General features: G+C 60.2%; 1 protein-coding gene across 1 annotated transcript; it reads right to left on the reverse strand.

The window, feature by feature from the left end:
- Positions 1-36: 36 nt before the first annotated feature.
- On the reverse strand, positions 37-14,167 carry LOC309851462 (uncharacterized protein; the record flags this gene model as incomplete). The annotated part of the gene is made up of 4 exons (XM_082706781.1): positions 37-845; positions 4,568-4,861; positions 8,265-8,415; positions 14,109-14,167. 4 exons carry the CDS (start codon positions 14,165-14,167, stop codon positions 57-59), a joined length of 1,293 nt encoding a protein of 430 aa, XP_082562907.1. The 3' UTR covers positions 37-56.
- Between the last annotated feature and the right edge of the window lie 2,923 nt (positions 14,168-17,090).

A 17,090-nucleotide genomic window follows, 5' to 3' on the forward strand; every position in this document is an offset into this window, starting at 1 on the left:
ACATCGAGGCTGCGCAGGGAGCCGGAGAACGCATTGGCTCAGGAGCCAAGCGGCCGTCAGGACCGTGTGTCCCCGGTCCCCGACAGCCAGCCGAGCCGAGGCCCTCCCGAGAAGCCGCCGAGTGTGAAGTTTAGCACCTCCGGCGGCGAGACGGCGCGTTCGGCGTGCGGCTCCGGCGTCCGGCTGGGGGAGCTGCTGCGCTCCACGCCGCCTCCCGAGGGCGCCGCCCGCGGGGCCGCGAGCTCGCTGGGGTCGCGGCGAGGGCGGAGGGGACCCGGAGAGGGTGCAGGAGGGGCCGTGCGCGCTCGCCCTGGGGCGTGTCTGGGCCCCCCGCTCCTGGCCCCTGAAGGACCGGGAGCAGGAAGCTTGCGCAATCCCTTGGCTGAGCGTCCAAGGAGAAAGAAAAAGAGCAAACGCCGAGCGAGAGTGGAACGCGCGAGGGGGGCGGGCAAAGAGCCATCCGGGTCTCGGCTCCCGCCCTGACACACGTCCCAGAATGCTGGGTGGGGACCGCGCGGGGCCTCGAGAGACCCAGGGAGGGCAGAGGGGCCGAAGCGAACCCCCAAAGCATGCTCGGGGCTCGCGTTCTCCCGGGAATCCAGGAGAAGCCTGGAGACAGTCTGGTGTTTGAGGACGCACGCGTTGACTCCACCGTTCCACCGCCACCTCGCAGCTCCCGCGGCGGTGGCCGTTTCTGTTCCAGCTCGGCCGCTGCCGGCGATGACTAGCGTGGCTCCTCCCTTCGAGCGGTTCTGGGAGTGGGGGGTCGCCTCGGGCGGCACGAGAGAGGGGCTCGGTCTGCAGTGACTGCTCTCCGACAGGCTCGAGGCACAGACCCAAGATTCCTGGAGGAGTCGGGGTGGGGTGGGGGGCCGGCTGGGGCTAAATGGGGCCGACGCCTGCCTGTAGTCCTCGCTCGGGTCGGAGGGGGGGCTCTCGGGGTTTATAGAAGCTGGGGTAGGCGGAGTTTTGGGGAGGGGGGACCCAGGGAGAACGTCTTTCTCCTGTGTTTTGGGCTTTTATCCTGACACTCTTGGCCAGGGCGAGGAGCTCTCAGGTGGGGCAACTTAACTGCCAAGGGGGCAGGGACCCCGAGGCTGGCGCGGGAAACGCTGTCAGCACAACAGTCACCCTTACACGTAGAGCCAACCGCCAGGCCATAGGCGCTTTCAGTCTGTGCGAGGTCTGCAGCGACCTTGTCCCGGACAGCCCCATCGTCCCGGGAGGGGCTGAGCTTCCCGACACTTCGCCAGCCCCCTCACTAGAAAATCCCCTGGAAAATCTGTCTCTAGTGGGTGTTTCCGCGCCATCCTGGTCGGGCTGCTGCAGCCTCTGCGCCGCCAGGGGCGTTGGACTCCGCCCTGCGTGGCTCGCTCCCTCTGCCCCCGCACCTCCCCCGCCAGCGCTCCGGACCTCGGGGGCCACGCGGCGGCACGCGGTACCCCGACGGCGACTTTGCGCACGAGCCGGGCTGGGCGTGTGGCCGATCTGGGGAGGAGGGTGGCTCTCGCCAGCCAGTACAGCGGATCTTTTCTGTAGTTGCCCGTGTGGTCGTGCGAGCGGCCGCCAAGTGCCCCCGACGGCGGGAGGGGACTCCCCCAAAGTCCTCAGAACCCCCGGGAGCCCGCGGCCACCCCCGCTCCAGGCCTCTCTGCACCAAGTGACCGAAATACACAGGCACCGGCAGAACACGGCGACTCGCCCTTCGCGCGGTTACTAACTTTGTCCTCGTGGGGGGGGGGGTGGATATGGAGAGAGGCCGAGTCCTAGAGCCCCAGCCTCACCTTGGCCTGGCCCTAGACCACCCCTCATCTGCCAGCGGGTGTGGGGAGGAGCCCAGGTCCGCGGAAGCACCAATGGGCTGCGTGGAGGAGGCAAAGACAGAATCTGGGGGTGCCGGCTGGAGCGGGGAGTGCCCTGGAAGCCCCCCCTGAGGCGTCCGGCGAGCCCCTCCAGGGAAGCCTCCCCGATGGCCTCCACTACCATTCTACCCGGTACTGACCCATCTGAGGGAACTGAAGGCGAGTGGAGCCTAAACTCGGGATTCCCAGAGCCTTCAGCTGGGGCCCCTGCCTCCGACCCGGGATATCCCGAGCCCTTGGGGAACCCCGGAGAAGGGTCGCTGATCCGTGCATTTGGCGCTGCCTCCTTCCAGCCAGGACGGATTGCGCCCCTGGGTTCCGCTGAGGGGCAGAAGCCTTCTGGGTGCCCCCTCAGGCTGGGGCCCCCAGGGGCCCTCAGGGGCCCCAAGTGAGGAGCGATGCTGTCTGCCCGAGCCGCAGCCTCCCTCGTGGAGGGGAGAGGGTCGAAAGAGTAGACCCCGGGAAGCCAGAGACTCTAATGGCCCTGGGCCAGAGGGTGATGCGATTCTGGGTCCCTGATGGGGCCTGAGCCACCCCAACCCAGGGAAATCAACGAGTCTGCAAGTCTTCTCCGTCAATGGACTCCCTGCACGGAGTTACCAGCTCCCGCCCACGAGCCCCAGGTCTGAGTTCTGCCCGGAAGGGACCGCCTGTGACTTCCCGGGCCAGTCCTAGACTAGCGAAGCTCTCGAGCTGGTGTGGCTTTCTAGGTCCCCGGAGGTGGGTTTCCGACAGCCAAGGAGAATTTACTAGCATAACGACTGCAGAATCTACCCGGGCTTTAACAAGGGCTCATTTCTCTCCTCTGCTCTTAGTTGGGGAACTTGTCTCTGACGTCAGCACTGGCGTTTGTAATTTCGCATTTTGAGCGGTGGCTGACCTGGCGGGACTGTGCGTGGGGGGTAGGAGGAGAAGAGTCGGGAGGCGGTGTGGGAGCCCTGCACTCCGTCCCCCGCACCCTTCGGAGGGACGGCTTTGTTCCTAAGGGCGCCCCTCCGCCCTCTGTGTCCTCACCCCCATGTGTGCGCTCTTTGTGACACCGCCCGCGAAAGGTCGCCTTTCATTCGGGTGGCGAAGCCCCTGACGCCCGGGCGTCCCTCCGCAGCGGGCTGCTCGGGGCTGAAGCTGGGGCGCCAGGTGGGAGGGTCCCGCAGGGCGCGCGGGCGGGGCAACGGGCCGGCACGCCGCCAGGTCGTGGCCCCCCGGCAGGTCCTGGGCATTCCCGGGGCCACTCTGGCGCCCGCGGGGCCTCGCCTCGGCGTGGCGGCCCGCGGGGGTCGCAGGCGCAGGAGCGCGACGGGCAGTGTTCTACGACGACCGCGGGCCCAACCCCTCCCCACGTCAGGGCAGCCCCCCGCCCCCGCCAGCCTGGAGAAGTCCATGCGACCCCCAGCCACAGGCTGGGTCGCGGGGCTCCTGCCGGCCTGGCGATTTGCGCCCCCGGGATCCATATTTCAAACGTGGTCTTCCGAGCCGCTTCCAGCGCCCGCCGCCGCCGCCGCGCGCTCACAACGGCCTCTGCGCGCTGTGTTCTCATCTGGGGTTGGTTTGCCCAAGGTCTCCCCGCGGGCCTCCCCTGCCCGCGAGGTCGCCCCTCCACGTCCGCCCCCCGTGTTTTGCTCTCGGATGCCCCCGTCGCACCCCCGAACCCAGCGGGGCCCACACGCAGGGCGGATTTCTTTCTTTCCTTTTTCCAAACGAGAGCGGCTGCGGCAACGCGGGGAACGGGATTAAAATCGCCCGGCGGACCCCGAAGTGGTCGTTTGCCGCCGCGCAACCCCACCCCGCCCTCCCCCCAGCCCCCCGCGCGCCCCCCGCCCGGCCTGGCGGCGCGCCGAGGGTGAAGCGCGCGCCCGCGAGGGCATTCGGCGCGGCAGGGAGGAGCGGGGGTGGGGTGGGGGGCCGGGCGCCGCGGGCCGGGGAGGCTGGGCTCGCGCTCGGTCCCCCTGCCGACCCCGGCGTGGCGGGGCGGGCGCGATCGGAAGGGCCCGGTGCGTCTCCGCCTCCCAGGCTGGCGGGGAGCGGGGCCCGGCCGCGGCCCGAAACGGCGAGGACGCTGCTCGGAGGCCGCGTCCTGCGTAGCCCGAGCGGGGGAGGGGGCGCAGGCTCGGGAGCCGCGGCCGCGCGTCGCCAGCCGGCCGATCGATCCCCAGGGGCGGGAACGCGGCGAGCCCCGCCGGACCGGGGGCGGGGGTGTCCCTGAAGGATCGAGGGGCGAACAGAGGGGGTGCTCGGGGATCCCGTGACCGTGGGATGGCGGCCGGGAGGGCCCAGCCGCAGCACAGCTCGGCCTGCCGTGCGGGGCCCGGGGCCGGGGGCGGGCGGTAACGCCTCAGGCACCCCAGAGTCCCATACATTCTCTCTCGGGCCCCCGGGTTGGCCACTTCCGGAGCGGAGTCTGTCTGCCGGCAACTTCGTCCCTCCAGGTCCAGCCCCCCCACACCCGTCCCCGCCCCACCCCCACTCCGATGACGAGGTCGTCTGGCGCGATCACCCAGGCCTTCCTTACCCCTCACCCCGCCCTCCCGAATCCTGATCCACGTGGGTGGGGGTCCCCTTCCTTAACACCACCACTGGAAGGATCCCCAGGTCTGCCCAAGAAGCCCCTTCCCCAACTTGTTCCCGAGGGCCGTTTCCAGGGACGGTCTCCGCGGACCCCCGAGGGATCCCCTTAGGCTCCCGGGGGGCCCTGGCCGCCGCCTCACCTGCCGGGTCCGCGGCCCAGGCGGGGCCGGGGTAGAGGAGCCGAAGAGCCTGCACCCGCCGCGCCCTCCCCTAGGGGGCGGGCTCCCCTCGGGCTGGCGGGCGGCTGGGGCCTGGGCCAGGGCGGCCCTCCCAGCCTCTCCGGGAGTGGGAAGGAGAGGCGCAGGCAGGCGAGGAGGGGGGTCTCGCTGCAGAGCCCGCGCGCCCCTCCCTCGCGTTGGCAGCGAGGCTGCTGTGTCTCCAGCCAGAAACAAGCGGACCCAGAGCGACTTGGAACCTTGGGAGGCCCTGCACACCTAGGGCCCAGTGCATCCTCGGTGGCCAGGGCCCTTGCTTCCCACAGCGCCCCTTGCCCGAGGCCCTTCCCCTCCCACTGAGAAGTCAGGAGGAGCGTCTGTGCATCTTTGGTTTGAGGTTTTTCAAGGAGGTCACAGGTCAAGAGCATCCCAAATTGCCTTGTTCTGCTGTCCAAGGGCCTGTAAGAAGCAAACTGGTATGACAGCGCAGGTGTCCCCAACAGCCCAGCCAGCCTGACTTCACGTGGGGATGAGTGGGAAGGGGAGCCTGGAGCAGAAGCCCCGCCAGGGACTCTCTTCTCCAAACTGAGGTTCGCGATGGAAAAGTGGCTGTGCCTGACAAATGTCTTTTTTTTTTTTTTTTTAATATTTTATTTATTTGATAGAAGACAAAGCAAGAGAGGAAACACAAGCAGGGGAGCTTGATGTGGGGATTGATGCGGGGCTCGATGTGGGGCTCCACCCCAGGACCTCGGGATCATCACCTGAGCCGAAGGCAGACACTTAACGACTGAGCCACCCAGAATTCCCCAAATGCCACTTCTTAAAAGTGCCCTAATACTTCCCTGTAAGGGATGCTTCCTGGGTCGCTGGCTGGGGGAGCGCTAATTCCCCAAGAGATACCCCAAGTAGGGAAAAGGGACCCCAGTTCTTCCTCTGGTGGGGACAGTGGCCTTGAGAATGGCAGCAGCTAGGTTGGACTAGGTCTTGAGATTATTTATAGTCACTGAAGTTCCAGATAAAGTTCAGAATTTCTTTTTTTTTTTCTGGGCTAAGGTAGTCACTGATGGAGGAGGGTAGGAGGCAAATGTAGCGATGTGCGCATGCGTGTGGGGCGGTAAAGGGCGCAGGGAGGGAGTGCGCAGGCCCAGCCAGCCCTGAGTTTGGGGCAGGGCTGCCAGGGATTTTTAGGGATCCACAAAAGCGGTCTAATTTCTTTTCTCCTTCTCCTCTTCCTCCTCTGTGAAAGTCGTTTATGAAGAAAATTATAAAATACGTGTAATATTGGGGCGCCTGGGTAGCTTAGTCCATTAAGCATCTGCCTTGAGCTCAGGTCATGATCTGGTGTCCTGGGATGGAGCCCCGTATCCAGCTCCCTGCTCGGCGGGAGGCCTGCTTCTCCCTCTCCCACTCCCTCTGCTGTGTTCTCTCTCTCTCTATCAAATTAATACAGTCTTTTTAAAAATACGTGTAATATAAAATTTATCCTTTTAACCATTTTCAAGCGGCACTGGGCATGTTCACATTGTTGGGCAAGAATCACCCCCGTTCACCCGCGCAACTTCTGCATCACCCCAAACAGAAACCCTCAGCCCCTGGTACCCAGCGTCCTACTTTCTGTCTCGTGAATTTGACTACTCCAGTGTCTTATATAGTTGGAGTCATACAGCGGTTGTCCTTTTCTGTCTGGCGTATTTTACTCAGCATCACGCCTTCAAGGGCCATCCGTATGTAGCAGGTTTCAGAATGGTCTTGCTTTTTAAAGCTGAATAATATTCCATTGTACGTCTGATTTCTTTTAAAATCAGAAGAAAAATCTTTAGGCCATGTCTTAGAGCACCTGGGTGGCTCAGTGGGTTAAGCCTCTGCCTTCGGCTCAGGTCATGGTCTCAGGGTCCTGGGATGGAGCCCGGTATGGGGTTCTCTGCTCAGCCGAGAGTCTGCTCCCCACCCCCTCTGCCTGACTCTCTGCCTACTTGTGATCTCTCGCTCTCTCTGTCAAATAAATAAATAAATAAATAAATAAAATCTTACAAAAAAAAAAAAAAAGACAATGTCTTAGCATATAATATTGATATGTTTACCTGTATACCAATACAGTTAAAAACTCATTTTTCATACATTTAAAAACATATTTTACTTATTTATTTGAGAGAGAGAGGAGAGAGAGCACAAGAAAGCATCAGTGTTGGGAGGAGGTGGGGAGAGGGAGAAGCAAGCTCCCCACGGAGCAATGATCCCAATGCAAGACTCAATACCAGGACCCCGGAACCACGACCCAAGCTAAAGGCTAGCTGCTCAACTGACTGAGCCACCCAGGCGCCCCAATTTTTAATACTTTTTTTAGGGATGAAGGATCCACCAAAAGAACAGTGCCCAGGGCCCATGAAAGTTCTGGGAGAAGTTTCAAGAATGCCACGTCTGGGGAGACTTGGTGAGTGGGGCCTGCCAGCTCTCCCTGCGGGTGGGTGTCGGTAATCAGCACTTGGCCTTGGACTGATGGTTCTGGGGGGGCCCAGAACGCTCACCTGCCTATGTACCCTGGTACCTGTAGGCATCCTGGGGACGACTTCTCCTCGGCTGGGAATGCCGGTTTCCGTCTGATGCCGTTGAAGTAAAAAGCATGTGAAAGTAATGGGAACACAAGACCTAGAAACACAAGGCCTGCCTGTCTGTCCTTTTATTTTGAGAGTCCCGGTCTGCAGGCTGAGGCCTGGCTCTGGCTCTACAGATTTCTCCCGATGTCCGTCTGGCCTGTGTCTGTGAGCTGATTGCCCGCAATTTGACAGTAATGATTATAATGGGGTGATTTTGTATTCTTTGACTCATTAGATCGGAAGATTCAGAAACGGACCCAGGCCTCCCCCACCCCCATCCCTTTGCTTTTGAAGCTGGTAGCGCCTTCGTTCATTCGTTTGTTTTTATTCCAAAGAAACGGCAGAATCTCATGGACTCAGATCCATAGAGAGAAAACGTCTTTCCCTTTTTGAACCGACCGGTGATTACTGATTTCCTTTTTTGGCCCGGTGATGAAGAATGAGTCCCATAGACGCCAAGAAATATTGCGCAGGACCAGGGGAATATCGCTACAGAAGTCTACGTGGGAGAGAAGCCTTTCTTGGAATTTTGAGAAGCACGGCTTTTCCCAGCTGCTATGTTCGCTGGGCTGTGCGGGGGTCACTCACTCCCACGCTCTGCCGAGGCTGCTCTTCCCTGCCCTTCCTTGCCACCTCCCGGCGAAGACACACTCCTGTGTACACTAAGCCTTCTTTCTCCAAAGAGGCCCAGAAAGACAGACAGGTGGACGGTCATGGATACAATGCTGCAGGGTGTGAAAGCCACTGAACTGGGGTGACGTAGCCCCCGATCACTTGCTGCTGGCGTCTTAGCCTGACCTAGGGGGGCCGCTCCTGGTCGCTGGGTTCCCCCGTGGCAGGAATCAAGAAGCAGCGCTATGCTCTGTGGTGGGACCCCCCCATGCGCACCCCGGGGGGCGTGTCCCAGCTCTGGGGCAACTCCAGGTTCCCAGAGAGGCAAGGCTGGGTTTTGCACATAGACTGCAGACATGGGGCTCGCCGTCTCTGAGCGGCGTGGATGAGGCTGTTTGTACATCACTCATCCGAAGCCTGGTTGTTTGCGATGCAGAGACCCTGACCCCCGCCTGCCACGGGCGCCCCTGCACCTGCCACTTTGGGATTTCTATGTGCACCCCCTTGAGAGGGTGGTCCATCTCTGCCAAGTCCAGCTGCTGGTGGGCAAGGACTTTGTTGTGACATTCCTGAGACCAGGGCTGGGGGCCTGGGGCCTGGGGGTCATCGAAGAGGAGGTTCCCCCTGCAGAGGGGAAGGGCGGCTGCTCATTGAACAGGAAGAGTCCCCCTCCCCCTCCCCCATCTTCTGCTGGGTCCCAGCCAAAGCCCAGGGCCCTGCTGGGAGGGGAGGGAGGTGCGCCTTTAAGACCAGAGAGCGTGTGGGAGAGGTGCTTCTGGAGGAGCTGGGCTCCAGGTTGCCAAGGTGAATCTGTCAATAGAGTATTGAACAGGCCTGTCTGACTGGTCGTAATTGTGTTTCAGAACAGCCGGCTTCTGGCCCTCCTCACTGGTCCCAGAGCACCGCAGACAGGAGCCTCGCTGGGCAGGAGTCCCGGGGGACAGGAGGCCCCCCAGCACCCTGCTTCTGCTGACCTGTGGTAGGCCACATGGAGGTGTCCCCCCCCCCCGCCACACACCCCGCTCCGGCTCGTGTCCTGAGGCGCCCAAAGAGCACGCGCCTCCCCGGACCTTCACCCAGAGCGCCCTGGCCCGGGGGGACCCTCATCAGGTTTTCCTGACTGCCTGCCAGCCCCAGGCGCATCCACTGGGGCCGTCTGTCCACGTTGCAGGGCAAAAATGAAAACGTGGAGCCGCTTGTTCAAAAATTATGAACAAGGTGACAGAGCATTAAATCAGTGTGGGTCTGTTTACGTCCCACGCTGTGACGCTGGCTCTGTCCCCACCCAAGGCAGCTCCGAGCCCAATGTCTGCTGTTCCTCCGCGGACGCCGATCTCGTCCTCTCTGGTCTCAGTGTCCGGCCCCGAGCCCACCAGTCCCACCAGCTCCCCCCAGCAGTCAGAGCCTCAAAAGTGGCCAGCTGTCCCCATCATCCTGCCATCCTGTTGGGGGAGACTCTAGTGGTGGCCCTTTGGTCAGGCGTCCAGCTCTGGCCAAGATGGCCAGACTCATGTGGCGTGAGGGAGTGAGGAGGGGACTGACTGGGGCCAGGCCCAACGGGGCTGGCCGTCCCCACGCCTGCTGGAACGCTGCCCGCTCTGGCGCCGACACACGCAGTCACCCCGCTTTGTCCTGCCCCATGAGCCGCCCCATCACAAGTGTTGGGAATCGAGGGGTCTGGCTCATGGGACCCTCAGTCCGGGTCAGTGAGGGCTGTTGGGACAGGGAGAGACCCCAAACAACTGGACACCTACTGATGCGAACAGCATCATTCGAGCCAGACCCACCTGCCTTCTCTTGACCTTCCCACCTGCTACCTGGTGATTCCAGGCGTCAGTTTCTTCATTGCAAAAAGGAGATAAGACCTCAGCTCAACACCCCTGCAAAGGCTGCCAAAGCCCCGTGTGACCTGACGCTGTCATCTTCTGCCTTACTGTCCTCAGACTTTCCTTCTTTTTTTTTTTTTTTAAATTTTTCTTATTTATTTATTAGAGAGAGAGAGCATGAGAGGAGAGAGGTCAGCGAGAGAAACAGACTCCCTGATGGGCAGGGAGCCCGATGTGGGATTCGATCCTGGGACTCCAGGATCATGACCTGGGCCGAAGGCAGTCGCCCAACCAACTGAGCCACCCAGGCGCCCTGGACTTTCCTTCTTGCAACTCTGCTCCAGCCACATAGAATCTTCAAACACTCCAGGCACACTGGGGCCTCAGGACCTTTGCACTGTCTGTGACCATAGTCTGGAATAGATAGCGGCATGGTCGTCCCCTTCTCCTTCAAGTCTTTGCTCAAATGTCGTTTTGTTGTTGTTGGTGGTTTAACTTGTTAGCATTTAATGAACTTCCCTCCACGTGGCTTCAAGCTACCAGAACACAGGCTCCCCCCACACCCATATTCTTCTCCTCAGCTCTTCTACTGAAGAATTTCCCCTTCAGGATGCAGGCTGTTTGGGTGGGGAGCTTTCCCATCCCCAAACTCTGTAGTAGCCCCGTCGTGCCCTGAGAATGATAGGAGCAGCTCGGGTCTTCTTTTCTGGCAGCATTTCCCTGTGTCTGCTCACTGACCCAAGCCCACGGTTTATAAAGTTGACAGCTGGGCAGAAGCTCTGGTTCCCCCTTCCGTGGGATGGCAGGTCGGCAGCCCAGACGAGAGAGCCTGACATCATCTTTTCAATGTGCTGCTCCTGGGGTCCTCTGTGACCCCGGTCTCCTTGGGCCCTTTTTTGGAGCACCAGCTTCCCCTCCTTAGGGAGACTGTCCTCTGTCCTGCTGATGCTCCTGGTCTCTCTCCTGCAGGCACACGAGTCCACAGGACAGGGTCCAGCTCACCTCCTCTCTCTGATGTGTACCCCGCATCTAGAACATGGCTTGGCACACAGTAGACGCTCAGTGCGTACATGTCAGGTGGGTGTGGAGTAAGTGGAACTTTTGGAAGCGACAAGACAGCGCTGCCACTGATGTGCGCGCGCGAGCTGGCTCATCCTGGCTCACGAGAGCCAATGGCCCGATCTTCAGAAATTTTGTGACCTAGTTGTCCAACACAACGTTATTAAAAATTCAATTATATAAACTTACAGTTAAGTAACTTGTACGAAGGACAAAGGTAGGAAGGGTTCCAAACTCATTTCTCCCTCATGATTTCACGCCATTGTATTCTTACCATGTTTCTGAAGGCACTTGCCGTCTTCTGGGCTGCGGTGACCACTGTGCTTCTTGTCCCAACGCCGTGTCCGGCGGCTTCACGCTGGCAGCTTGAGGGACTGTGGCGGGAACGTTTACACCCCAGACACAGGCAGACACTACAAATCGTGGCTCGATTTTTTTGTTTTACTGATTGTCTTGATTTGAGACGGCGATTGAAAGGAGAATCGTGCACCGTGGATTTATTTATTGGTTGGTTTATTGATTAATCATTTTTTTTTTTAAAGATTTTATTTATTTATTTGACAGAGAAATCACAAGCAGGCGGAGAGTCAGGCAGAGAGAGAGAGAGAAGCAGGCTCCCGCTGAGCAAAGAGCCCGATGCGGGGCTCGATCCCAGGACACTGAGATCATGACCCGAGCCGAAGGCAGCGGCTTAATCCACTGAGCCACCCAGGCGCCCCTGATTAATCATTTTTTGATGTAAGCTCTACACCCAGCGTGGGGCTTGAACTCATGACCCTGAGATCGAGAGTCACAGGTGCTACGGACCGAGCCGGCCGGGCGCTCCCACGCAGAGCGAATGTAGGTGTCGTGCCCGCAGCCCTTACGTCGTGAGTGGCACAGGGACTGGAGGAAGTGCCCTCCCCGTGGTAAAAACGCACTGAATTCAGCGCAGAGGTCGCTCGCATCGCCATGAGCAAAGAGCCGGACACACTCCTCTCTCATGGTTTTTTTGTTGTTGTTGTTTTAAGATTTTATTTATTTGACAGAGAGAGAGCACGCACGCGCACGCAGAAGCAGGGGGAGCAGCAGAGGGGGAAGCAGGCCCCCCGCGGAGCAGTGAGCCCGAGGACGCAGGGCTCCATCCCAGGACCCAGGATCTGAGCTGAAGGCGGATGTTTCACCGAATGAGCCACGCGGGTGCCCCTCTCTTGGTCGTTTTGGTGGTCAGCGGCGGTGAAAGTGCCAACCAATCAATGCAGGTTCTGGCGCTGCACCGGCCTGATGACCACAGGCGAGGCTGCTGCTCATCCGAGAGTCCGGCAAAAAGTCAGGGAGAGCTTCTGTGAGCCCATCGGTCACACGGAATTTACAGTAAAGAACGCTGTCTTCGGAGCGCCCGGGGGGCTCAGTCACTTGAGCGTCTGCCTTTGACTCAGGTCATGATCCCAGGGTCTTGGGATCTAGCCCGGTGGGGGCTCTCTGCTCGGCGGGGAGCCTGCTTCTCCCTCTTCCTCTGCTGCTCCCCCTGCTTGTGTGCTCTCTCTCTCTCTCTGACTAATAAAGCAATAAATAAGGAATCTTAAAAAGGGAGAATATTGTATGGATTTTTAAAATTTTTTTTAAGGGTTTAATTTATTTATTTGACAGAGATCACAAGTAGGGAGAGAGGCAGGCAGACAGAGAGGGAGAAGCAGGCTCCCCGCGGAGCAAAGAGCCCAACATGGGGCTCAATCCCAGGACCCTGAGATCATGACTTGAGCTGAAGGCAGAGGCTTAACCCACTGAGCCACCCAGGGGCCCGGAATATTGCACGTTTTATTATGATGTGTAAATTACACGATACGCGTCCTTTCTATCACTCACACACATATTCCTTCTCCTCCAGAGCGGTTTGGGAGTCTGCTAACTGTTTCCTGGCACCTCCAACAGGAAGGCATTTGGATCGCTCCGAGCCGACGGAATATACTCGATGAAATGAGGCACGGTCTCAGCCCCACAGGTAGTCCTTAAGAAGGCAGGGAGACAGGAGGAGCGCCGCTGGCCTGGGGCTCATGGGGGGCGAGAGCCGGGCACCGGCGCGCCATAAGCGGGCACAGGGGAGCTATGGGGCCCAGCAAGGCACTGGGAGGCCCGACCTGTTGGATGAGGCCATAGTGAAGGGGCAAGCAGGCCTGTGCATGGGGAACCTTTGGGCCCCTCACCGCCCCCCCCGGGGGGGACACATAGACTACACCAGTCCCCAGGACGCCAGGCCTCTCAGGCATTGTCCTGAGGGCAAATGGCTCCAGGGCCTGGACAAAGGCCTCCTTATCCTGGGGGCTGCTCTGTGCTACTCTCTCTCTCTCTGTGCTCCCAGCTGGCGAGGGGACCTTGTATCCCAGGACGGCTCACATCCACTCCTCCGGCCTCTGTATCCACTAAACCCCTACGAGGGGCTGGTCTAGCCCCAGCCCTGACCTTCTTTCTGGAGGGAAAGAATTCTCCTTTTGTTTTGTTTTGTTCTTTACTGGCGTTTGCGTAAAAGACGCTTCCATTGGGTGGTCAGAGAAGGCCTTGGCTGAGCAAATTGCATATGAATTATGACCTGCAAGTTGAGGATGAGCCAGCCTTGTAAAGATAGGGGGAGGGTTTGTTCCAGGGAGAGGGACAGCAGGTGCAAAGGCCCTGAGGCAAGCACATGTTCAAGGGCCAGAATGAAGGCAGGGGTGGGGACGGTGTGAGCGAAGGGGTGGGGTGAGGAGTGGTGGGGACGGTGTGAGCGGAGGGGTGGGGTGAGGAGTGGATTCTGAAGGACAAAGGCCATTTGCGCCCAAGGCTGGGACTGAGTTTGCATCTGATCAAATTGATCTAATAGGTCCAGTCACTATGGAGGTCTTCGGAGGTTTGGGGCAGGGGAATGGGGAGACTTTTATGTCCTGGTCAGATAACAGGTTCAGACCGGGCCAGAGGACGAGCTCCTTGGATGTGAGGAGGCACTTGAAGGACGGGGCTTCCAGGGCTTTCTCTCCACCTGGTTTCCTTTGAGAAGCATCTCAGAAGCCTCATCGTCCCTCCAAGCACATGGACGTGAAGAGTCAAACATGGAAACTAGAGCCTGGAGCTAAAGAATGCAGATTCCGGGAGCCAGACTGCGGGCCCGTGCCTCCCCACCGGGACATTCGCTGTCCTCTGACCTTGCGCCACTGACTCCTTGCCCTGTGCCTCCGTGTCCCCGTGCTGAAAAGCAGGCTGGTGATCAAATGCTTGGTGGGCAGTGCTGGAGGCTGAGTGGGTGGACAGGCCAGGAACTTCCCGCACCTGTCAGGAGTGAGGCACAACGCTCGGTTGTTATTAGTTAGTTTTACTGTTTTTATGGTCATGGTGAGGACGGGGAGGCTCCCAGGCAACCAAGCCCAGATCGGAGCCCCCGCTCAGCATGAGGGTTCCCGGGCTCAGGGGAGCTGAGCACACCTGTCCGGAGGCTGGCGAGGCGTGAGCTGCACCCCCTTGTTCTGGAGGAAGACTTTCATCCTCAGTTGGCGTTCATTCTCTCCGGGATCTGGATGGTCCCAGGACGCCCTGGGTTCCCGGATATGAGCCCATCTCGGACCAGGCAGCCCTGGGCAGAGCAGGCACGGGGTGGCCGTGGGGCCCGGGGAGGCACGGGGGACCTGGCCTGCTGGACGAGGCTATAAGGAAGAAAGCACTTGGCCTGTTGGTGGACCGACCGCAGCCCCTCGGAGAAGCACGTCAGGAGTGGGGCACCTGTGTCATCTGCCTGGGTCTTCAGCTCACTGTGTGGGAAGCGGAGCTTTTAACACCAAGCCTGGTGTCAGCCTTGGGCACATGGGACGACGGCCTCGGTGGCTTGGGTGGCAGGGCTGTGTCAACGCACAACCTGGTCCCTGGCTAGAAGAGAAAAGGGGGAGCGCTAAGAACCCACAAGAGCTGGACCGGGTGCCTCCCAGCTACGGGGAGACCCTTGCTGGCCCGCGGCAGGGACTGGGCCCTCTGTGCCTGGGGGGCAGCGCGTCATTCAGTTCGTGCCCAATGCTGAGAGCTACGCCACATCCTTCTCTCACAGAGGGAGAAACCGGGGTTCTAACTGGTTGTGTGGTGCTGCAGGGCTGGGACCCAACCCAGGGTGCCCCGCCCCAGATGAGCCGTCACCCTTCCAGCTGGAAGGCGTGCTCCGCGGGGCTCTCTTTCCTTCTCTGGCCCTTCACGCCTGTGGCCAGCCCTGGGGAGAGCCTGGGGTTTGTGGGGCGCGGTCCGGAGGGAATGAAGCACACGCCGGTTCCGGTTGTCACAGAGCATGGAGCTGGGAGCTCCCGTGACTCAAGGCCACTGCTCGAGGTAGTCATAGTTGCCCTTGGCTCTGGGGGGGAAACTGAGGCAAAGAGAGTTGAACACTAGGCAACAGGGTGTGAGTGGTGTTTCCTGCTCATGAGATGGGTGTGAATTTGGGCTGGAGGGGGCCACGGGTAGACTCTGGGGGTGGAACTTATTTTGGAATGAGGGTCTTTAGAGATGTAATTAAGGTAAAGATCCTGGAGGTCATCCTGGTTGGGGGAAGGGCTACCTCCAATGACAAGTGTCCTCGTAAGAGAGAGACAGGAGAAGATGCGCACGGACGTTCTCGAATCTGCAGGGGAAGGCACCTGGGTCAGGCAGACTGGGGACGCCTGAGCCACGAGAATCCGAGGGAGGCACAGAGGCGTCCTGCCCGGGAGCGGGCATGGGGAGCACAGCCCTAGGGACGCCTTTCTGACCTCCGTTCTCTAGAACTCCGAGACACTAAAATGCTATTAGTTTTAAGCCCCTGGGTTTGGGGTGGAGCTGGGATTTGACCCTGGGGGTGCCCGCCCCAAAGCCTCGGTTCTCCCGGATCTGAGCTAGGAGTCCAGCCTCTTCTCTTTTCTTTCTTTCTTTCTTTCTTTCTTTCTTTCTTTCTTTCTTTCTTTCTTTCTTTCTTTCTTTTTTAAGATTTTATTTATTTGACAGAGATCACAAGCAGGCAGAGACAGAGAGAGAGGAGGAAGCAGGCTCCCTGCTGAGCAGAGAGCCCGATGCTGCGGGGCTCGATCCCAGGACCCTGAGATCATGACCTGAGCCAAAGGCAGAGGCTTTAACCCACTGAGCCACCCAGGTGCCGCCTCCTTTTCTGATTGGTAGAAGGGCGGTCAATCACGTCGCACCATTCAGTGCTCCTGCCCAGCCTGGGAGACCTCCTTCACTGTCCCTTTTATAGGTGAGGAGACTCTGCCTGGCCCCGAGAACGCGGAGACTCACGGAAGGGCCTTTCCAGAGAATGGGCAGGCTAAGACAGGGAGTCAGGAAGTGGAGGCACAGTCCTTCAGAACCCTAAACGCATGTGTCGAGAGAAAGGTCTGGAAACATAGTCTTCTCGGGGTTGCTCTTGGCCCTTCCCTCCTGCCCTGGGTCCTGCCTTCATCTCCACACGGCTGGGTTAGGCAAGCGCCGTCGCTGGGGCCTCTTTGCTTTTCGTCTTCCCTGGTGAATCTGTCCCAAATACCATTTTGTCGCTGCTTGATGTCCACACGTCCCAGTCCCTCTGGCTGGGCACCGGCACCCACCTGCTGCCTGGCCCTCCCTCTTCGGCCCAGTCCATCCCCCTGCTCCCCCAGCGAAGCCCCCTTCCAGTGGGGCAGCCTCCCCACCCTCCCCGCCACTCCAATTTGGGCCCTGACCTGCTCAGGCCGTGCGCCCTCCCGATCAGGGCAAGGAGAGAGGGCGCGGACCTTTCCGGAGGTCGCCCTGCATCCCAGGCCTGGCCTGGGACCCTCCACTCCCACCGGCACTCCTCCTAAGAGCCATGACCTTTAATCTCGCCACTCCCCGGAGGAGAAAGCCCAGGCTGACCGAGTGACCTCACAGGGCGGCTGAGGGTCGTCAGCCTTCCGGCTGCAAACCTACCTCCCAGCTCTGTGCTCCCCGCAGTCACTGAGCGCCTACTGTGTGCCAGGCACACTACGTGCCCACCCCGGCCGAACCCCCCGCTCCGTGGCCCGCCCCGGAAAAGACGCTGCCTCCTGGGCGTCCCTCCCCTGCGCACACCGGGTCAGCCCTCACACCTGCCCTGGTGCTGAGCCCTCATCACGGCCGTGGGGGCTGATGGGACTCTTCCACTGGCAGGCAGGTAGGCACACGTGGGCAGCTCTGGAAGAGATGCAGTAAATGAGAAGTAAACCCTGGTGTTGACCTCGAGGGCTGGGTGCCAAACGCATGCGTGGGGCGGCCACCGTGCCGCTCATTCCAGGCTCCCAAGGGCCCCTGGGGGAGCGGGGCTCAGAGAGGCCCCATGAATCGCTCATGGTCCCTTAGCAGATGGGAGCCACGGGGCGCTCTGCTTCCCCCACGAGGTTCTGGAGCTCCAGGGGACGTTCCTCCTTATGGTGAGGTTCAAAGTCGGCCCACGCGGCCTCCTCTGCA

This window comes from Mustela nivalis, assembly GCF_964662115.1.
Source record: "Mustela nivalis genome assembly, chromosome: 17".
Taxonomy (NCBI): Eukaryota; Metazoa; Chordata; class Mammalia; order Carnivora; family Mustelidae; genus Mustela; species Mustela nivalis.